We start from the raw sequence: 22,161 nt of genomic DNA, 5'->3' as shown, positions 1-22,161 counted from the left end.
CAGTTATACATGTTGAAAACTTCCCCCACTCTCTGACTTGCTTTTTCACTCTTTTTTTATATTTATTTATTTATTTGGCTGTGCCGGGTCTTAGTCGAGGCACAAAGGATCTTTGATCTTCATTGCAGCAGGCAGGATATTTAGTTGCAGCATGCAAACTCTTACTTGCAGCATGTGGGGTCTAGTTCCCTAGTGATTGAACCCAGGTTCCCTGCACTGGGAGCCCAGAATTTTACCCACTGGACCACCAGGGAAGTACCTGAGATGATACTCTTTAAGTGGAAGACTCACTCTCCTAGATATCAACTTGTTTTAATAAATGGAACAGAATTCAAAGAGAGACCCACAAGTGTATGGACACAATTTATAACATAGTTGGCACTGTAGTCTCTCTGCTAATTTAAAGTTTCCATGGAAGGAACTTAGATCTGGCTCTGGCCCACCCTGTGGACTGGGAGAGGAAAGAGGCCAAAAGATAAGAGGGTCTGTAGGAAGCTGAGCTGATTTAGAAGCTGCAGTTTCTTTTCTTTCTTTTAACAACTTGATTCACACCCCTGCCCATTAAAAAAAAATCAGTTTAACAAAAATCAGAGTACCTTATCTGAAAAATGCTTTCTCTCTTGATATTTCCAAACACATTAGTTTATTCTATAAAAGGTATCATCCTGTTAAAAAAATTTTTTTTAAAACTTTTTGAGAGAGATTGGGAATGTACCCTCTGTTACACTCCACGATGGGATCAACTCTGAACTTGATTCTTTAGTGCTCTTCCGTTGGCTCAGGCTTTTAGCGTAAGAATAAGGTAAGGTTCTTCTGCCTTTCCAGAGACAGAGAGACAAAGCTGAAAGCCAATGGGAACCAAACATATTAAGCAGCTGGGGGTAGAACCTAAGACCCCTCACCAACCAATAGCCCATCAGACCCAACCCCTTTCCCCGTGAAGAAAGGACAGTCACACCTGGCTCTGTACTCGAAATGTTTATTCTCAGCATATATATGTTTGTGCCTGGATGACTAGAAGGGAAACTTCATGAGACTTTGCCACAGTGACCTCTGGGGGACTGGCCAGGTCACTAGAGTCATAGGATGAGGACTGAGAAGGTGGCAGCAGCCACAAGGCCTAGAACGAGTTGTGGGGAGGCTTTTGGGGGCCTCTGGAGGGCCTGGTTGGTTAGCCACTTGTTTCTCACCAGGTGTGTGGCCCGAGGCTTACTCTGAGGCTGAGTCAGGAGGTGGGAATGGCACGACCTGCCCACCTGCCTGTTTGGAAATTCATCCTCCAAAGGACTCTGACCTTTGTTCTCCTCTCTCACCTGAAGATGAAAGTCGGCAGTCAGTGGTTTCCACAGTGCCCCCCTCACCTGCTTAAACCACTGAACCCTCTTTTTGTCCAGCCCAGCATACCTGTTCCACTTGTCTGAAGACCCGCAGCAGGTTTCCACGAAGGACGCCCTGAAGCTCCTCCTCCCTCCAGCCTCGCCTCAGCAATTCCTCTATGAGTACCGGGTATGTGGACACATCCTCCAGCCCCTCGGGGAACCTGCGTGGCCACCAGCTGGCTAACTGGGGCTCCTCAGCCCCAATCCTGGCTGAGGGCCCACTGTCGCACCAGTCCCAACCACATATGGGAAGTTAAAGGCCGTATTCCTCAGGCTACTGAATGCAACTTTGGAAGCTCCTGGAAGACTGGGCTTCGGCAGCACTTACCTGCTGAGCAGATGCTCAGCCCACAGCACATCTGCTGGTCTGGCAGTGGAGCATGTGCTGGATAGGTCTTGAGAGGGGGTGGGGTTCTTAACAACTGTGATGCCCTGGAGTGGGAATGGGTCCACTGGACCACAGGAAGGACAAGGAGAATCCAGGAAACAGGTCCTGGGAGGGGAAAGATGCCTGGTGGGCTGAAAGACTGGAGTCTATAATGGAGGATGAAGGATGGGAGGACCATGGATGGGGAACTGAGACTAAGGGACTCCCCACTGTACCCCAGCCAAGACAAACCCCAGGGAAACACTCACCGGCCAGACCCATCGTAACTCCCGCTAATCCCGATGAACTCAGATCCCATGACTGCCCTGATGTGGTCAAAGTGATCTAGGGGATAAGGGTGGTGGTGGGTAGCATGAGGTTGGAGTTAGATCCTGGGACCAGCCCTGATCTGAGGAAGCTCAGCGTGGCCAGTTCCTCTGCCCAAGGCAATCCAAGACAAGACAGCTGACTCCATGGAGCTCCTAGCCTGCTGTGACTTCTGGAGTGGCCGCAGGCTAGACACTGGAGCCAGAGTGAACCTCAGGGCCTGAACTCCTTAGGACCTTTTCCTGCCTAGGAGCCACCATGCCTCTGGTTCCTTGACAACCTGGTCACAGGGCTCTGCCTGTCCTGTCTAGGGATATGGGAGCAAAAGAGAGACTCAGAAGCAGAGGCAGTTGCCTCCCCCCAAACCTGTTGCACTGGTTGGAGCCCCAGATCTGGGTTGAGGGCAGTGAAGAGCTGTGTCTGCTCCCCTAGACTGTTGGGAGGCCTACCCAGGGCCCAGGGTGTGCTGGAAGGCTAGAGCTCTCCTGATGGCCCGAGCAGCCACAGGCCAAGCTACAACTACACAGAGAATTGAAGTGGGGCTCACCTGCCACGGTGGACACATTAGCAAACAGGTTACACTGCAGCACCCCCAAGGACAGCGACACCATCACAATGCCACCATTCTTCTTCTACATGGATGAACAAAGGAACACTCAGCTTGCCCCTTCTGACCTGATGGCCTGCCACTTATGCCCTGGGGGCCCTGATAAGGCAAATGCTTAGTCCTCACAGGAGGGCTTGGGTGAGGCTTTACCTCTCTTGGACCCTGGGTGGGAACTGATTTGGCCTTGAGTTTCAGAGATGGGGGAGGGTTAACCAGCCTCAGGTCCAAGGGTGAGTGAGGACTGGACTGGTAGGTTTGCTCAGGGTCAAGGATCTTTGGATGAAGTCCTGGATTTGAGGGCTGGGGTGGCCGCTCACCAGAAGTTGCAGGATGTCATCAGGAATGTTAAGCATGTTGTCACACACAGCTTTGGCAGCCGAGTGGGAGAAGATCACAGGAGCTTTTGACATCTTCAGGGCTTGCTGTGCCAGGGCATGCGACCCATAGGACAAGTCCACCATCATGCCCAGGCGATTCATCTCCTCTATCACCTTCTGCAGGGACAAGTGGAGGATTTTTTGGGGGGAGGGGGTTGTCAAGAGGGATGCACATGTGTGCATACCTGTAGGGGGTGGCTGAGGTAGGGTATTGACAAAGAGTCCTTACCTCACCAAAGCTTGTCAACCCACTGATGTTGGTGTAGAAGAGCTGAAACTTGGTGGAGCTCTCTGCCCTGAAAGACAGCCAGAGGAGGGCAATCTAGCAGGCCACACCTTGGCCAAGAGAGCCTGAACATCCAGGCTCTCTGAACACCCGTCCCACCTCAGAACAGGGTGAGGATCCGGACCAGCTGCTTTCTGGGAGTGTGAGGGACCTGCTGAGAGTCCAGCCTCCTTCTGTGGACCCCTCTATCCTCACCTCTCTGGCACTTTCCCCACCAAGCATCTGCCGTTCCACCCCAGGCCAGGCAGTCTGCTCACCAGGGCGTGTTGCAGGTGAAGGTGAGCGTCAGGTAGCGAACTCCCAGCAGATAGAAACTGCGCAGCACAGAGAGGCTGCTGTCAAGTGAGTGACCACCCTCCACGCCAATAAGGCAGGCCAGCTTTTGAGTGCTGTTCAGTCCTAGAAGAAGATAGAGGATCAAGTGGTCAGAGGCCAAGGCCAGAACCACCAGAGTAGCCCCTGACTCCCCTCCCTTCCCCCAGCCCACCTTCGGCTGAAGTCACGAGCTCCAGTTCATTGTAGGAGTCACACATGCGGCGGATGAGGTCAATCTGCTCCAGCGTGAGGCGCACAGCATCCTGGTCCTGAGTCTGGCATGGGGCGTAGGCTGACCAGAACTGGTGGTTGGCACAGGGGTCCAGAATGAGATTAGGCTGGTCTCAATGCTGTAGGCCTACTACTTACTCCTCCTCAGCCCTCAAGGTACTCATGTGTGTCAGTGGTCCGAGTGCAGCACCACATGACCCATGGTACCCTGATGACTATTCAGCTAGCTGCCAGCAGCCCAATTGAAATTATGACACATCATTGCTTGCTGTTTGTCCACGGACTATGTGAATGCCCCAAGGGCAATCCACCATATTCTTTGTGGTTTCAGAGCCCCCACCCTCACCAAGGATTTTCCAGTCACTTTCTGTGTCTCCACAGAACCTGGGCACCCATGCGGCTGGCCTGTCTTGACCTCCAACACCCCTACACTCACTCCCAAGCAGCCTCATGATGGCACATAGTGTGTCCTGTGTCCATCAGAGGCCTGTCTACCAAGGTTTCTGTGGCCCCAGATTCCCCAGAGGCCATTATGTGTGTGTCTCTGGTACCTGTGCACCCACGAAGCCATCCCTGAGCTTGTCCAGGTTGGTCTGGCCGAGTCTGAAATTGCGCAGGTTCACACCTTGTAGCTTGTTCTGGAAATGCCGTTTCAGGAGCAGCGGCAGGTGGTTGTGGCTGGGGTTGTCAGGACAAAGTAAGAAAAGTAGGGGACATGGCCCCCAGGTCATGGGCCTACCCCACGTCCCCACCTCACACAGATGATAGTCCTGAAGAGCAGCTGTTAGGTAGGGGGTTCTACCAGCAACAGCGTTAATAGGGAGGAAGGCGCCCTATGGGGGTGGTGGAGAAGAGGAGTGTGTCAGGGAGCCTTCTCTCTAACCCTTCACGCTCTGGACCTCCTCTTCTGCCCAGGAGCGGGTTCAGCCCCCACCGGCCCGCACACCCCCACCTACGCACCCATCCACCAGCCGGAAGTCCCGCATCAGGGCCCGCGCGCGCTCCTGGAGACTCGGGCCTCTGGGAGTGCCTGGCGCTGTTGGGTTGCTGGAGGTGGCCGGCGCGGTCTGGGCGCTGGTTACCGGCCGCAGCAGCAGCCAGAGCAGGAGCAGCAGACGCAGCAGAGGCCGCTGGGTGAGCACGTGGGGACGCTCGAGGCCTAGGGGCAGCATTGCTGCACAGGGCCGAGCAGGCGGGCAGAGGCAGGTCTCGAGAGCTAAGAGGAGCCGGCGAGGGGCAGAGGGCGACAATGGGGTCCCGACCGTCGACGCTGGTGACCCAGCCACACTGCTTCGTGAGAAGCGACAGGAGTCAGTCAGGACGCTAGGCAGGTTAGCTCGGGGATCCGCAATGCCGCCGCCCAGCGTGGCCGCCAGGGGGCGGTAGGCCCTTCCCTCCCATCTAGGGTGGCGCCCCATTGGGCCAGGCCAGCCTCTGCCCGGAGCGCCCTCAGGCGGCGCACCGCGGGTTACCTCTGTCCTTGCTTCCTGCCCTGTACCCACCCTTCCCAAGCGCCAGGGACCTACTGATTCAGGGAAGAGGCCAAGGGGTGGACTAGGAGGGACCCAGGAATCTTCCCAATTTCACCTCTAGGCAGACAGGTCGCAAGCCCATGTGGGGTTTTAGCTGCAGGGGTATGCCTGCCCTCCAACTGGTTAAATATTCCATGAAATTCTGGGGAGAATTAAAATTTAAAAGAGTGAATTAGATCTATATGTTTTGACTGGCAGAAGAAAAAAATCCCCTATATATTTTTAACAAAAATGAAATTTAAGTATAATATTTATAGGAGACCATTTTGTTTTAGTGCATGCTCATTCACTAAGTTGTGTCTGACTTTTCTGCTACCCTATGGACTGTAGCTTGCCAGGCCCCTCTGTGCATGGGATTTCCCAGGCAAGAATACTGGAGTGGGTTGACATTTCCTTCTCCAGGGGATCTTCCCCAGGGATCATCAAACCCACATCTCTTTCATCTTCTGCATTGGCAGGCGGATTCTTTACCACATTTCGTATTAAAATTTACTTCTGGGGACTTCCTTGGTGGTCCAGTGGTTAAGACTGTGTGCTCCCAATGCTGGGGGCATGGGTTAGTGTTGTAGGGTGTGCCTCTGCCCAGAAAACAAAACAAAAATCCTGCCCCAAATTTACTTCTGTACCCATGTTGACATATACATACACAAAAAAAGACTCTGGAGGAATATACTTTAGTTAATAATAGCCATCTTGGGAAGAGGGTTACCTGTGTGTTATGTGTGTTAGTCACTCAATCATGTCCAACTCTTTGTTGACCCCACGGACTGTAGCCTGCCAGGCTTCTCTGTCCTTGGAATTCTCCAGGCAAGAATACTGGAGTGGATTGCATTTCCTTCTCCAGAAGAACTTCCTAACCCAGGGATTGAACCCTGGTCTCCTGCATCAAAGGCAGATTCTTTACCGTTTGAGCTACAGGGTAGTCCTAACCGTTTTAGGAAGGGGGTTACCTACTCCCTGGTGAATTTATGTCTCATCTTTTTTTGTATTTTTTCTTTAGCTTATCTGGCTGCATAGGGTCTGAGTTGCACATGTGGGACCTTCTAGTTGAGGCATGTGAACTCTTAGTTGCTGCATGTGGGATCTAGTTGTCTGACCAGGGATTGAACCCGGGGGAATGCCGAATCTTAGCCACTGGACCACCAGGGAAGTCCCTAGCGCATTATCATTTATGAACTAGGGAAAGATGTAGTGGCTAAGTAGACTGACTGTCTTAGACAGTCCCTGAGGAGCAGGGGGAGGGGTGGGCCCACCTCCAGAGCTGTCCAGCCATTAGAGGTCTGTGGCCCATTAAGTAGCCTGACATTCTGGCTCTGTCCAAATAGGAACAAAGATCGTTTGTGATTCAGGCAGGTCCTCTCCTTGGGAATCTGAGCCAGAATTCCCTAAAAGATCTCCAGGTGATAGACAGTGGGTCAGGATTGAGGTGAGCTACTCAGAGGGAATGAGTAAAGTCCGCCTTCCTGCAGCCAGAGCCTTCCACTGTCTTCTGGTGCTGAGCCAAACGCCCTGGCCTCAGGCCACTGCCAACAGGTCTGCCTTGAGTACCTGGTGTCTGAACTGCAGGGTCCCCCACCAAACCCCAGTGTTGGGGCCTGTACCACAGGCCCCACTACAGAGAAGGACAGCTCATGCTGATTCCATTTCTGAAATGTTTATTTTTGGGAAATGTTTGTGCTTGCATGAGAGGAAACTTTGTGGATGTCTGCATCTGCCAAAGTGACATCTGGCAGGATTAATGGATCACCAGAGCCAAAGAATGAGGACCAGGAAGGCAGTAATAACTGTGAGGCCTGGGGCTGTGTTGGGGAAAGATTTTGAGAATGACCGCATAGGTGACAAAATAGGATTCCCATGCCTTGGAGTTCTGGTTAGTTTCTGGTCTTGAGCCAGATTTTCTCTCTGCTGCAGATGCGAGAGGACGGAGCGGCAGGAGCTTCCCAGCTGCTCATCTGGGAACTCATCCTCCAAGGGACTCTGTCCCTTGTTTTCCTCCCGAACCTGGAGGTGGCAGTCAGTGGGCAGTGACTCCCGCAGCAATACCCCCCATACACCTGCTCAGAGCTCCTCTTCGGCCCAGCCCAGCATACCTGTTCCACCTGGCTGAAGACCCGCAGCAGGTTTCCTCGAAGGACACCCCAGAGCTCTTCCTCACTCCAGCCACGCCTCAGCAACTCTTCTATGAGTACTGGGTATGTGGACACGTCCTCCAGACCCTGTGGGAACCTATGTGGCCACCAGCCAGCCATCCAGCTATTAGCCCTCAGATCTGCCCCCTGGTCCTGGGTCAGAACCAGTGTCCTATATGTGCAGGGTCAACTGAACCCCTGCCCTGGTCAAAAATGGGAAATGGAGACTTGGAGAGAGTAAATGATTCAAGCCTGCTCTTCATCCTTCAGAAGGGCCCTAAAGCTCCTTGAATATTCATCAAAATTCATTGAATTGATCTATTAAGATCTATGCCTTTCACTGAATGCAAACTTTTCCTTCTGTTTATAAAAAGAAGAAAGGCTTTTGAAGAACTGGGTTGACCCCCTTGCATGCACAGACCCAACTGCAGGTAGAGAAGATGGTCAGCCCACCCCAGACCTTGCTAAGAGTCTGCTCAGAGGCTGTGGGTCTGCTGGCACTGGCTGGGTGCAGATGCTGGGCAGATAAGGTCTGTCTGGTTGGGTTAGCCAAATATGATAATCTAGAGTAGGGCCAATGGGATGCAGATAGACAGGAGAGCCCAGCAAACAGACCCTGAGAGAGGGGAGATACCAGTGGGGCCAGCAGACCTGAGGCTGTGGTCAAGGCCATGAAGACCATACTGTGGTGGGCACCGTGGCTATGAAAGCCCCCTGCGGCACATCCAGCCCAAGACAAGCCCACATGGACGCACTCACCGGCCAGCTCCGTCATAATCTCCTCCAATCCCGATGAACTTGGATCCAATGACAGCCCTAATGTGGTCAAAGTGATCTGAAGGATGAAAAGCCAGCAGTGTGGGACTTCCAGGATGGGGGTGGGGGTGAGGACTGGCCTCTGTTGATTCCCCTTCTTGCAACCTGTAGACCTGATGGGCCAGTTCCTTCATGGCCTGGCACCCAGAGCGCAGAGTAGAGGGCCCTGAGGTTTGGTCTGAAGTGATCCCGGCTGACTCCAGACTGGACTTCAGATTTGGAGTAGACCTCAGAGCCACCCATTTGGGCCAAGATTCACTCTGCCTCTCAGTTCCCTTGAGAACCTGTGAACCTCTCCATGGGTGGTGAGAGAGGAACAAGAAAACAACTGACAGAGACCCCAGAGACCTATGGAGCTGCCCAATCTCTTGACCAGAGGCACGGGCAATGTGCTTTGGAGCCCCTGCAGAGGTGCAGATGGGCAGCACCTGGACTCTGTGTCTGACTGCCTCCCAGATACCCATCAGCATCCGTTTCGATTCTGTGGCTCCAGTTCCACATGGCACTAAGAACTGTGTGCCATTCATTATTGGGCTTGGGGGAGTAGTTCCTATTGCCAACAGGTGGGTCAAACCCTTGGGGCCCTTCTGAGGTCATCCTCAAATTTGGGCCCTGCTTCAGGTCCAAATCAGAACTGTTCAGAGAGCGCAGGGTGAGGCTTACCTGCCACAGTAGACACATTGGCTAGCGGGTTGCATTGTAGCACCCCCATGGACAAAGACACCATCACAATGCCACCATTCTTCTTCTGCAGGGTTGGACAATGGACATTTGACTTGGCTCCTGGCACAACCACCCGCCTGTTCACTCTTTTGGCTCTCTGAGGAAGGTGTTCAGCCCTGGCTTTGAGGTCAGAGATGTCTCCTTTCTGGGTTTGTGTGAATGGGGGAGCCTCAGCTCTGGTCTGGGTGGTGTCTTGGCACTTGGTTTGTGGGTTTGGAGGAGTATTTTTATTTATTCTTTTAGCTGCGCCATGTCTTAGTTGTGGCACATGGGATCCTCCATCTTCCTTGTGGCATGTAGGATCTTCTGCTGTGTCAGGCAGGGTCTTTAGTTGCAAACTGTGAACTATCAGTGGCAGCAGGTAGGATCTACTGACCAGGGATCGAACCCAGACCCCCTGCCCTGGGAGCACGGAGTCTTAGCCGCTAGACCACCAGGGAGGTTCTCAAGGAATGTTTACCACCTAGAACCCCCACCGAGAGTTCGAGAGTTCAGGGGCTGTGTGTTTTGGGGGCAGAAGATCTTTAACCTGGGGTTTGAGGAAATTGAGGGAGCAGAGGCTCAGGTTCAGGGGCTACTGGTTCGGACGTCTTGCTTTAGGTTTGCAGGCAAGGGCAGTCTCTCACCAAAAGCTGTAGGATGTCATCAGGAACATTCCGGGTGCTCTCACACACAGCCCGGGCAGCCGAGTGGGAGAAGATCACAGGTGCCTGCGACACTTCTAGGGCTCTCCGTGCCACGGCGTCTGAGACGTGGGACAGGTCCACCATCATGCCCAGACGGTTCATTTCTGCCACCACCTTCTGCAGGGACAGGTTGGGGAGAGGGTGTCAGGGTTGCATTTGTCTCTGGTGCATTTATCTGGAGGGAGCAGGTGGGGCTGTGCATTTACATGGGGCAGGGTATGGAGCCAGGGTCCTCACCTCACCAAAGCTGGTCAGCCCGCTGACATCGCTGTAGAAGGGGTGGATGCCCTTAGCTGAGCTCTCTGCCCTGCAGGGTGGCCAGGAGGCAGTCTGACTGGTGGTCATGACTCAGCTACAAGAAGCTAGACAGAGGTTCTGTCGAGCCCTCTACACCTGCATCTCCCTGGAGCTAGAGGGGGGACCCAAGCAGGGCTGTGCGTGGCAGTAGGAGGGCTCTTCGGGGGATCCAGTCTTGCTGTGTAGACCTCCCCACTCCAAGTTCAGGGCCAAGTCCCGGGGGTGAAGCTTGGTGTGGGCCCCAGCATGATCTTGGGCAGATCCCTGCCTCACTGGGCCCATACCATCTGCACCAGGCTCACCAGGGCGTGTTGCAGGTGTGCGTGAGTGTCAGGTAGCGCACACCCAGCACATAGAAGGTACGCAAGACGGAGAGGCTGCTGTCCAGTGAGTGGCCACCCTCCACACCGATGAGGCAGGCCAACTTCCGGGTACCATTCAGAGCTGGGGGCAGGTGGGGCAGATTGTCATGGTCAGAGACATGGGTAGCTTAATCAAGCCCCTGACATCCACCACCACCCACCCGTCTACCTTTAACTGAGGTCACAAGCTCCAGCTCAGAATAGGAGGCACACATGCGGTGGATGAGATCAATCTGCTCTAGGGTGAGGCGCACAGCATCGCGTTCTTGGGTCTGGCATGGAACGTAGGCTGACCAGAACTGAGGGAAGACCAGGGGATGGTTTGGGTAGGAGTTCCTTTAGAACTTCTTGGGCTTCTCACCACCTCCACTGCTGGTGCAGCGTTCCCTGTGCCCAGTGTCACGTGTGATGCATGGCTTGTTCCGTGGTACTTGGATGCCCATCATGTCGACTCACTGTGACCCCTGTTAGCCCCCAGCATCCGTGTCATGGCACTTTCTAGGTTGCTATGGTAACTGAGTTCCGATGTGACTAACCCGCGGTCTCTGAGGCCCCCAAACTCCCCCACATTCCCCCAGAGCCATGGTGGCACCTTGTGTGTCCCCTTGGTACCTGGGCACCCACGAGACCGTCTTTAAGCCTGTTCAAGCTGGTCTGGCCGTGGCTGAAACTGTGCAGATTAACATCCTGTAGGCCCTTGTGGTTAAACTGCCTCAGGACCAGGGGCATGTCGTTGTGGCTGGAGGGAGGTCAAGGCAAATGGGTGGGCTCCTTCGGGCTCAGGCCAGCCAGGGGATTCCCCCACCTAACACTGTCACATAGACTATACTAGGACCAGCTGAGGCCTGGGCTGAGGGGGTTCCCACCAGAGAGGGAGTGACAGAAGAGGAGAAGGGCACCCATGGATGATGGAGAGGACACCCAGGGGTGGTGTGAAGGAGCCGCCCCACTAGCTCTGCATGCTCTGGACTTCCTCCCCTGCCCAGGGCCAGGCTAGCCCCCCACCAGCCCCCACGCACCCATCCACAAGCGGGAAGTTCCGCATCAGGGCCCGCGCACGCTCCCCCAGACTTGGTGTGCTGGTGGTGTCCAGTCTGGTCAGGGTGACAGGGGCATCCGGTGCTGTCTGGGCGCGGGTTACCAGTCGCAACAGCAGCCACAGCAGGAGCAGCAGAGGCCGCTGGGTGAGCACGTGGGGATGCTCGAGGCCCCCACTCGGCATGCTGCACAGGGCCGGGCAGGCGGGTCTGAGAGCGGTGGGGGTGCTGGGGTTCTGCCAGTCAACACAGATCATGCAGTGGCACAGCCTCTGGGAGAGGGGCATGGAGGGAGGGGACACAGAGTCACAGGACCCTGCGACCCCTGTGCAGAGAGCCGTAATCCGCAAAGTACGGGTGCCATGGGGGCCCGAACTACCCTCCTGCCCTCTGCTAAGAGGTGGCTCTTGTGGGCTAAGGTGGCCTCCACCTTGAGCCCATTCCCCTCCCATCTTGGGTTCCCTCTGCCCCCGCCCCTCTCCCGACCCCTCTATTCCGAGGGGGCCACCCTAAATTGCTCTCCCCCTGCCTCTAACCTTGCTGTCCAAGAGAGAGTCCAGGGCGCTTCTGTGAGAGAGTGGCCTTCAGCCCCAGGCAGCCCCTCCCAGGAGCACAGCTTGTCTCCATCTGTCTGCAGCCTGCCCCGCCCACCCCAGGGCCGCGTGCCAGTGTCTCTGTGTCCCCGTTGATCTGGGCTCCCAGTTTCCAGGTGCTGGGCCACATGGGGTGGGTGTGAGGGAGGAGATAGTTTTTAGAAATGGAGGGTTAACCTTGTGGATTCTAGATTCAGGAAGGGCCCCTCTGCCCCCGACCTTCCGTCTCCCCCTACTTGACTCCCCAGCGTGCGTGACCATTCTCAGGAGACTTCAGCCAGCAACTGGGAACTGTCAGGGGCACCCCTCCCCCATTTCCCCCAGTCACCCTCTGGAAAGAGCGCCTTCAGGAGTTGCTGCACTTCTCCAGGGCCTCACTTGAGGAACTTTGGGGATGTGAACCGAACAACTATCTGGGAAGGGTCAAGGACCCTTTTACTCACCAGAGCAAGAACCTGGTAGGTAGGCTATTGAGTGGAAGGAATTGAAGTCACTTCCATGACAGGAGATTCCCCACCCCAAGAAGCTTCCTCCCAGGGTTGTGGGCTGACCTGCTGGCCAGGATCCAGGATCCCTCCTACCTCAGTGTGGAAGGCCTGGCACCTGGGTTCTGCTGCTACAGTCGCTGTATCTCATGGGCCTTGTGGCTCTAGCTCTCCCAGAAACCACAAGGTCTAAGTTCCTGTGCTTGCTCCGAGGCCCCACCCAATTCCTCATTTCTAGTTTCAGGCCCTCACCCTAGCTGACTCCTCTAGGAACAGCCCCCCTCCCACCACCACCACACACATACACTGAGGATGTGCCTTCTCACAGAAGCTCAGCCACTGAGATGCTTTCGGAACTGTGCCCAAACTCCTTCATCTCCAGCCTCTCAAATTTCTGCTCTGATCCTTGGTGCCCCATGGAGCTGTTCGGCCTTTGGAAACTTTCCCGGGTGGCAGGAGTGACTAGCTTAGGGGTAGGGACCTAAGTCTGAGTGCTGGAGACCCTAGAAACCTCTCTAAAAATGAAATGAGTAAAACTCTTCCAGCAGAACTAGAGGTCCTGGTCTACCTGTGAGGGGAAGGGTCCCTGCTTGTGTATATTTCAAGGCTCATGTATATTGCATTTGACATTGCCCAGTGCCTACAGGCCAGAAGGAAGGGCACACTGGTGGTGCTATGTTGGAGGTGAGTCTGCCTCCTGCTCACTGCAGCCTGCAGAGCGTGTGTCCCCTCGGGCTCTGCCTCAGAGAACAGCAGGGTGTATCCCTGCCCTGGGCACCCAAACTCAGACCTGGCTCCTTTCCCTCCCCTTGCTGGTCAGCAGCCCCCAGAGTCACTCTCACAGTGGGAAGAGGGAGGAGAAATTCTTGGGCTGGTTTCCAGGCAAAAAAAAATATGAGTTTGGGGGATAAACAGTTCATTCCACTCTTGATAGACCTCCAGGAAGTGCAGACAAACAGCAGCTGCTGACAGAGGAATAAAAAGAGAAAATTTAGCCTTTTTTTTTCTTTCTTTTTTTAGCTATTCTGCAGGGACCAGATGTCTAGACAGGCTGTTTTGACCTAGAGGAGGTAGGCACCATTACTGTAGAAGATTAGCCAGGCAACAAATTTTCTGTAACGTTCAGCTTCAGTCCTTAAACAGGCTGGCGCTGGTGGCCATGGCCTTGAGGTGACCATATAAAGCTGATCATGGAAACACACACACATGTGCATTCTTATATACTCAGGGGCATGGGAGTACTCACACCCAAGTGGCAAGCAGATTTTAGCCAACAAAGTGACATGTCGTTCCCTTAACCTCACCAAGGCATCTTCATGCCCCGTCCCTGCCAGGGGCAAATGAGCACACTAGCAAAGTCTTGTCCTCTAGGAGCCCCCCGGACACAGGGACAGTTTGGGGGCAGAGGTTATGACAGAAGTTTTCCAGGTGCCGCCGACAATGGGCGGAAGTGAAAAGAGGATGGAGGCAGAGAAGCCCAGGGCCTGGCTCCAGAGCTGACCTGAATGTCATCCATGATACCCTCTACTCTCTGCCCACCCCTCCCCTTTCAGGGCATCTTCAAGTTCTGCTGATTCAACCTCCAAACATCTCCCGGGTATGTCTCCTTTCCATGCCCACTGTTCCTTCCCCAGTACAGGTCATTTTCATCTCTCACCTCCTTCTGGTCTCCCCACCTCCAGTTCATTTCCCACAGAGCAGGCATACCCCATCTCTCTTTGAAAAATCTGGTGCCATCCTCCTGCCCAAAGTTTTTCTGTGGCTTCTTGTTGCTCCTAAACCTAGGATTCCTTTATTTGACTTTCAAGTCCTGGGGAGTCTGCCCTCACCTGCTTCTCCAGTTTCAACAAATAACACAAACCTCTAAGATCCCCTGGAGAAGGAAATGGCAGTCCACTCCAGTAGTCTTGCCTGGAAAATCCCGTGGACAGAGGAGCCTGGTGGGCTACTGTCTGTGGGGTCGCAAGAGTTGGACACGTCTTAGCGACTAAACCACCACCACCACCACTCTGCCCCCTATTTTCTGGCCACACCAGCCATGCTGCCCCTCAGCCTCAAATGGTGGCGCTGTTGAGGCAGGGCCAGGGGAGGAAATCTTGCCATCAGGAAGGGTTGAACATACCGTGGGGAACTCTGCCACATCCAAACCCTCTTTGGCAACTTACCCTCTCTAAAAACAGGGACGTGAGTGAACCTCTCAGACTGCTCAGGTTCAGGTTTGCTGGGACCTCTCCCTCTTCCTCCCCACCCCACCCTGCCCCAGCAGTCAGAAGTGGTTGCCCCTGTTGGAGCTGGCAAGTGAACTCCCCAAGGCCACGACCACCACATTCTGGCACCTGGCACCACACCTGAGCACAGCAAGCACTTGACCAGCATTCAGTGAAAAGTGCGTTGACTAGGAGCGCAGGGGGCTGCGCCTTCCCTTCCTTCCCAGAACGAGGAGATGTGGCAGCAGTGACGGTGCATCAGGGAAGCCAGAGTTACTGCGTGCCCAGAGCTATGCTACGAGTTAGGAGCACACAGTGCATTCAGTCTTCACAATAGCCCACGAGGTAGGTTTTTACCAACCTTATATTTTTTTCTGATAGATTTTTTTTGTTTTAAAATTGAATTATAGTTGATTTGGGCTTCCCTGGTGGCTCAGATGGTAAAGAATCTGCCTGCAATACAAGAGACCTGGGTTTGATCCTTGGGTCGGGAAGATCCGCTGGAGAAGGGAATGGCTACCCACTCCAGTGTTCTTGCCTGGAGAATCCCATGGACATTGGAGCCTGGCAGGCTACAGTCCATGGGGTCGCAAAGAGTCAGACACAACTGAGCGACTGACACTTTCACTTTTTCACTATGGCTGATTTACAAAGTTGTGTTGTTTCAGGTTACAGCAAGGTGATTCAGCCACACATGCACACACAGATATGTGTGTATATTTTTTTCTTTTTCAGATTCTTTTCTGTTATGTGTTGGTGTGATGTTTAGTCACTAAGTTGTGTCTGACTCTTTTGTGACCCCATGGACTGTAACCTGCCAGGCTCCTCTGTCCATGGGATTTCCCAGGGAAGAATACTGGAGTGGGTTCCCATATCCTTCTCCAGGGGATCTTCCTGACCCAGGGATGGAACTTGCATCTCCTGCATTGGCAGGCAGATTCTTTACCACTGAGCCACCAGGAAAGCCTCTTTTCCCTTAGAGGTTATTACAAAATACTGAATATAGTTCCCAGTGCTATACGATAGGTCCTTGTTAGTTGTGTTTTATATACAGTAGTGTGTATATGTTAATCTCAAGCTCCTTATTTATCCCCATGCCTCCCAATTGGGGGCAGCTTGTAAGGACAATGAAACTAAGAGTCTATGAAGGAGAAATATCCTTAGTCTTCTGTTGTCTGGGGCTCTTTGGGACCCCAAGCCAGACCTACTCAGACTTTGTCTCTTCTGGCTCATCCTCTGTGTGTGCTCCAGGCCCTGACGGGCCAGAACTCTGAAGAATGACAGCCAGCTGTTTGGTCAAGTCTGCCATGTCTGACCTTGCATACCTCCTGTTCACTGCTGCCGGGCTCACCAGGGTTGGCTCTGTCTTCAGTGAGGAGAATTCATGGTTCATAAGGCAGGCACTTGGGGAAGCCAGCAGTGGTAGGCAGAGTAGCCCACTGGCCCTGGGGTGGAACCTTCCTTAAACCTGGCTGAGGAGGAGGACAGGTGTGGGGAGACCAGCTGCTGGGCAGGCACATGATCACAGTGGTGCTCTCCTGGCAAGTCAGATAGAGTTCTTTCGATGTCTCGACTTCCAGCTGCTACCTCTTTTGAGGAGAATCACTTCCATCCATCTCTTTTTACTGATATCCTTTTCTGATTACCTGCCGGTGCTGGCCTTTCGCTGAGGTGTGCAGTGAGAGGGTGGACGAGTCTCCAGTGATCTACCACATGTGCTGGCATAACACACAGAAGAGTTGGCTGTGGGGGCTCCAGGTGCTGGGAGCCAGCCCTGAGCAAGCAAACGTTTGCTCGACAACATACGTGAATGCTCATTTAGCCTCGAGTTCGGACTTGCTGTCTCTTTGTTCAGCCTAGCCTGCTCATCTTTCAGGCCTGTCAGACCCGTCCTCCACAACACCATGCTGCACACAGGACACCCTACCCCAGACCTGCCCGCCCCGCTCCCTGCTTTTATGTGGGAAGCTTGCCCTCCTCTGCCTGACTTCAGGGCTTGCCCAAACTAGTTCACCCTGTGAAGCTGACCACCTGAGTCCTCGCTGATTCCAAATCTGGCTGAACATAGGCTCCATCTGAGAAGTTTTTATTTCTTTTTACCTATTAGGGAAAACTTTCAAACTTATGAAAAAGTAGACAGAAGAGTATATTGAACCCCTTTGTACCCATTGCTTAGCTTCAACAGTTATCAACTAATGCCCTATCTTATTTCATTTATACCTTACCCATCCACTTTCATAGGATATTTTAAAGCAAATCAGGCATTTATTTCATCCATATTTAAGATTCCGTCTCTAAAAGACAGGTGTGTTAGTCGCTCAGTCATGTCTGACTCTTTGTGACCCCATGGACTCTAACCCACTAGGCTCTTCTGTCCATGAGATTCTCCAGGCAAGAAAACTGGAGTGGGTTGCCAGTTCCTTCTCCAGGGGAACTTCCTGAGGGACTCTTTTTAAAAGTCAGATCCTGGCAAAGGATCTGAATAGACATTTTCCCAAAGAAGACATACAGATGGCCAAGAGGTATATGAAAATGTGCTGAGCGTCACTAACCATCGGGGAAATGCAAATCAAAACCACAATGACTTGTCACCTCACACCTGTTAGGATGGCTGTTATCAAAAAAAGAAAACAAGTGTGAGAGGACCTGAAGTGAAGGGAACCCTTGCACACTGTTGGTGGGAATTAAATTGGTACAGTCACTATGGAAAATATTTTGAAAGTTCCTCAAAAAAAATAAAAATAAGACTATCAGATGATCTAGCAATTCCACTTCTGGGCATTTACCCAAAGGTAACAAAAAACACTAATTCACGATATATGCACCCCCATGTTCACTGCAGCATTATTTACAAGAACCAAATATGGAAGCCACCTAAGTGTCCATCATGGATGAGTGGATAAAGATGTGGTATATACATCCAATGCGCTGATGAGGGAGGTTGGCCTGAGATACAGGCCCAAACCCTGTATTCTTTCTTCTCTCCTAATATTCCCCTGCCCCAACTTTCCAGGACCAACTGTCCCCTTAACTGCTGAGAGAGGCATTCCACCAGTAACATCCAGCAACTCACTGCCATGGCACACAGCAGTCAGTGGTCTTTCTAGCACCTGCGTCAGATCACTTCACTCCCCTGCTCAAATCCTTTCCACAACTTCCCATCACACTTAAGAGTCACACTCTTCAGTATGGCTGATGAGGCCTACTGTGATCTGGCCTGTTCCTACTTCTCCAACCACATCTTTCATTCTCTTTCCTCCCTGGTCACACTGGCCCTTCTGCTGGTCCTAGTACACGCCAGCCTCACTCCTACCTCAAGGTCTTTGTACTTGCCATGTCCTCCTTCGGAAATTCTCTTCTTCAGCTCCTCACAGGATTCTTTCACTTGCATCTCCACTGAAATGTCAGCTCCTCAAAGAAGCCTTCCCTGACTACCTGGTATAACATAGCAACCCCTCATCGCTCTACCCCATTATCCTGTTCTACTTTTCTGTATAGCAATTATAATTTCTTGAAATTATTGTTTGTGTCTCCTTTCAGGTTGTGGGTGCCATGAGAAGAGGGTGTTCGATCATCTCATTCACCTAAACACCTCAGGCAACCAGCACAGCGGCTGGTATGTAACGGGTGCATGTCTACTTGCTAAGTTGCTTCAGTCATGTCCGACTCTTTGCAGCCCAGTGGATTGTAGCCCACCAGGCTCCTCTGTCTCCAGGCAGGAATACTGGAGTGGGTTGCCATGCCCTCCTCCAGGGGATCTTCCCAACAAACGGGTCGAAACTGCATCTCTTAGGTCTCCTGCATTGGCAGGCAGGTTCTTTACCACTAGCACCACCTGGGTACTCAGTATTTGTTGAATAAATGGATTGACAGATGGAATGGCATGTTCCCAGTCCTTCCTCTTTTCTCCTTACACACACACACCACACACACACACCCACACCGGCTCTACATTTCTTTCTTTTTTTTTCCGGCTCTACATTTCTTAAAGAACCTGCCTACATCCTGCCCCAATTTGCACAGGTGTCATTGCAGGAGTCGCATAGGTAGAAACTACCCCTAAGGGTCTTTTTAGAGGCAGAAGTTCTCAAAGGACCAGGAGCCCCATGTGGGAATATGCTTAAACGAAACAGGGAGGTTTGGGACCTGGCCTTAGATAACTTGGATTTCAAGTCAGACACTGTTACAGAAAAACATTTTATTGAGCAGTAAGGGACCCCGTTGGGGCCAGAAAGGGCTGGGAATAAAGGAGCATATGAGCCTTGGGGAGGGGTGGCTGCCACTTGACTCTCCATCATGTTCTTGCTCCAGGAAGCAGGCCTTCCTGGGTCTCTTTATCCTGCCTCCTGATCCAAGGCAGGAGGCTCTTTGGGAAGTCGCACATTGCTTCTTTCAGTTTTGAAAAGCCCAGCTCCCCTTGGTGTGTGGTGGCAGCAGCTGGCCAGTGGCTCAGGCAGGAGCCTGTGTGGTAGACAGGGCCCCTGCGAAGGCCACTCCACACTTCTCTCTGCTTCTGGGTCCTCCTTGGCTCACAGTGTGCAGATTGTTCTTTCTTCTGCCCACAAAGGGGCTCCCAAGAATCGAGCAAAGGAACATCAGGTTTTCTTCCAGACCAGCTTCAGTCCTGGGATGTTCAGAGGAGACTCTCAACTCTGTTTCTGAGGTTCCTTGTTCATGGCTGTTTAGTGTGGAAGGAGGCTCCTGGTTGAGGAAGGAAGGGTCAGACAGAATGGCACAGATTCTAATCTGTGGCAGTGGGGGTCACTGCAGGAAGCAGCATTTAAACCATTGCCCTCTCTTCAGAGTGTGGCTCAGCTGGCAAGCTTCTGCAGGGTCAGCCTCCTGCCACCATGCTGCAGTTGCTGAATTTTGGGGCTGGAGCAACTGAGGTCTTTATCTGACTCCACCAGAGCTTGTTGTCTCTTGGGAGTGCGGCTGAGGACTGGCTTCTCTGCTTCCACCTTGGCTGGGGTGGCCACAGGAGCATCCCCATAGGCCCGGTAGCCACCGACCAGGCAGTATGTCTCCCCGTGCCAGCCTACCTGCATTTCTCCACACCCTCGGTAGAGGACATGGTAGTGACCAGGTGTAGGAGGGGAAATGGGAGCCACGGCTGCTGCAAAGAAAATAACTGATCAGTCGCTTCTGCTGTACACAGTCTCCTGCCAGAATTTCCTCCCTCACCTCTCTCCCAGTTTCTGGCTGAAGCCCTCTAATCTGCTTGACATCCAAAACACAGCCTCTGCCCATCACCCCATGAGTCCCTAGAGAATGGACCTTGGCTGCCAAAGCATTTCCTAGAGACTGTGACTGCAGCCGATGAGGAAATCTGTTTGCCATTTCCAGAGAAAACCTGAAAATAATTGCAATCAGGATCCCCTCCATCTCTCCCTTCCACACCAGAGAAAATATTCCTTAAGGTCTGTCTTCAGTGGAAATGCATTTCAAGTTTTGGGAAAAGGAATCTAGTTTGGTAAGAACCCCTCCCACCTTGGCAGCCCCTCTTGGGCCCCATTTATATTGCCTGTTTTCATCCACACTGGACTCTAGCCCTCTGATACTTTTATCTAGATTAGAAAATACTGAGGCAGAGTGACAAGAAGATTCAGAATCAGATTGTGGGTACCAAGTCTAGACTCACATCAGCCTCCTGGGATACCAGCTCCTCAGCCCTCCAGTCTCATTAGCATTTCATCACTCCCCTGGGTTCTTCTGGTCTTTCCCTCAATACCACACCACTCTTTCCCCCAGTACACAGCAGCTCAATCTGGAATGTGTCGGAGGGGACCCATGTAGATGTCCCCATGACTGCATGAAGGTGCCTGGGTTTGAAGGTGCAGCTCAAGAGCCGCCCTCTTCCTCAAACTGTGCCATTTATCATTTGCCAGCAAAAATGCACTTGCCTCTTGCTAAGAGGCCAATCAGGAAAGGGTCTGGATGGAAGTGTCCTATAGCCCAAAGAGGAAGGCTACATTTAAAGACCAGGACCTTCCTGCTCACTTGCCCAGGGGTGACCTTTTGCTTATCCTCAGCAATGAGCACTGTGGGTCCCTGAAGGTGCCCCAGGGCACTCATATTACTTACAGTTGGGAAAGTGCTGAGGTGTGTGTGTGTGTGGGCAAGCCCAAAAGGAACACGTGGTGGCCAGGTGAGGCTGTGTGTACACAATGCCTCTTGTACAGATGTCCAGTCTCAGCCTACCTGCTGTGTTGCCCTCCCATGGGACAGAGGACAAGTTAGAGTGAATATAGAAGATTCGATCAGACATTCTCTCTTACACAGCCAAAGACTGCTATCTGGTAGAGGACTGGTAGGGAAGTTTCTCCAAGAGTAACACGTTTGCGCAGTTACCCTGCCATGGAAACTGTGATAAGGGCTGTGAGGTCATCACTACCCAGTGAGGTCATATAAAGAACATGTGACTTGAGGGGCAGGCTGCAGGCTCTCGAGGTTTTTTGGAGGAGAGCAGAGTGAAGGCAGAGAGGCACCTTGCCTGGCCCCTCATACCTGGGCCTCCCCATGCGTGCCCTAGTCTAGTAGTCACCCCCTGGGGAGCATGCCTGTGGGCTGGCACAGCCCCTGGTGCCATGAAGGGCAAGAGAAACCCACATTCTGAGATTGTCCTGAGAGGCAAAATTGACCTAAGAGACACTAGGCTGTATGTTACTAACCCCAAGAGAAACAGATTTGTGTGGACTGGGGAATCGGGGAAGGCTCCTTGGCAGTGGGCCTGAAGGACAAGTGAGATATGGACCCATGGGGAAAAGTAGGGAGTCATTCCAGTTTGAAAGAATAAAAGCAGACACACTCTTCTCAACTTGTTCTGCCCCAGATATAAATTCATAGCCCTCTCACATTTTTACAACTGCCAAGACTTAAACCAAGAGGTTAAGGGGCCTACCCGAGGCTACACAGGCAGTGGAGTGGTTCTGCTCAATGGTAGGTTCATATCAGGGTCCAGATACAGCCGATAGGAATGTGAGGACAAGCTCATCCCATTTCAAACTGACACTGAGAGATGTTAAAGGTGCAAAATGAGGGCCCTGATGACTTCACAAAGTGGGGGTGATGGACCCATTTTAATAGGAAATTCAAAACAAACTCATGACAAAATGACAACGTAAGCATTACACTCCCCTCTCCCTTAAAAGCAAAAATCATTATAGTCCCCCCTCTCTACCATGAAAAGATGAGATAACAGGCTAAGTAGCAACCCAGGTGAAAAACATGGTGAACACCGTGAAGAGGTGTTACTAAGACAGTTTGATCTGACTCAGAGAAGGAAAGAGACAGCTCTGCCCTTAGCCTGATCAGGTTCACAGGAAGGAACGTTTGGGGCAGCCTTTGGTAATGTGGCAATGTAAGATAACCTTCTTTAGGGGTTCCCTATGGCTGACCTTAAAAA

General features: G+C 52.6%; 2 protein-coding genes across 10 annotated transcripts; both read right to left on the bottom strand.

Moving 5' to 3' along the window:
• Window positions 1-965: 965 nt before the first annotated feature.
• LOC122421341 (dipeptidase 2-like) lies at window positions 966-12,762 on the bottom strand. Of its 9 annotated transcripts, XM_043437201.1 has the most exons (23): window positions 12,646-12,688; window positions 12,508-12,531; window positions 12,008-12,183; window positions 11,454-11,743; window positions 11,047-11,173; window positions 10,604-10,733; window positions 10,375-10,516; window positions 10,013-10,082; window positions 9,716-9,892; window positions 9,030-9,114; window positions 8,310-8,385; window positions 7,512-7,647; window positions 5,477-5,563; window positions 4,850-5,019; window positions 4,441-4,567; window positions 3,831-3,960; window positions 3,601-3,742; window positions 3,287-3,353; window positions 2,998-3,174; window positions 2,621-2,705; window positions 2,016-2,091; window positions 1,405-1,540; window positions 966-1,313 (listed from the first exon to the last, which is right to left on the bottom strand). In XM_043437201.1, exons 4-23 carry the CDS (start codon window positions 11,726-11,728, stop codon window positions 1,080-1,082), a joined length of 2,649 nt encoding a protein of 882 aa, XP_043293136.1. In that variant the 5' UTR covers window positions 11,729-11,743; window positions 12,008-12,183; window positions 12,508-12,531; window positions 12,646-12,688; the 3' UTR covers window positions 966-1,079. The 9 variants fall into 9 exon arrangements, with proteins under 9 accessions (XP_043293136.1, XP_043293134.1, XP_043293138.1 ...); XM_043437199.1 differs by lacking the exon at window positions 12,508-12,531 and having other exon boundaries at window positions 12,646-12,762; XM_043437203.1 differs by lacking the exon at window positions 12,508-12,531 and having other exon boundaries at window positions 12,616-12,685.
• A 6,805-nt stretch (window positions 12,763-19,567) lies between these two features.
• Window positions 19,568-21,024, bottom strand: DPEP2NB (DPEP2 neighbor). Its single transcript, XM_043437165.1, has 2 exons — window positions 20,958-21,024; window positions 19,568-19,872 (listed from the first exon to the last, which is right to left on the bottom strand). Exons 1-2 carry the CDS (start codon window positions 21,022-21,024, stop codon window positions 19,568-19,570), a joined length of 372 nt encoding a protein of 123 aa, XP_043293100.1.
• Between the last annotated feature and the right edge of the window lie 1,137 nt (window positions 21,025-22,161).

The sequence above is a fragment of the Cervus canadensis genome, chromosome 18, assembly GCF_019320065.1.
Source record: "Cervus canadensis isolate Bull #8, Minnesota chromosome 18, ASM1932006v1, whole genome shotgun sequence".
NCBI lineage: Eukaryota > Metazoa > Chordata > Mammalia > Artiodactyla > Cervidae > Cervus > Cervus canadensis.
This window is presented reverse-complemented; position numbering and strand designations above follow the sequence as displayed.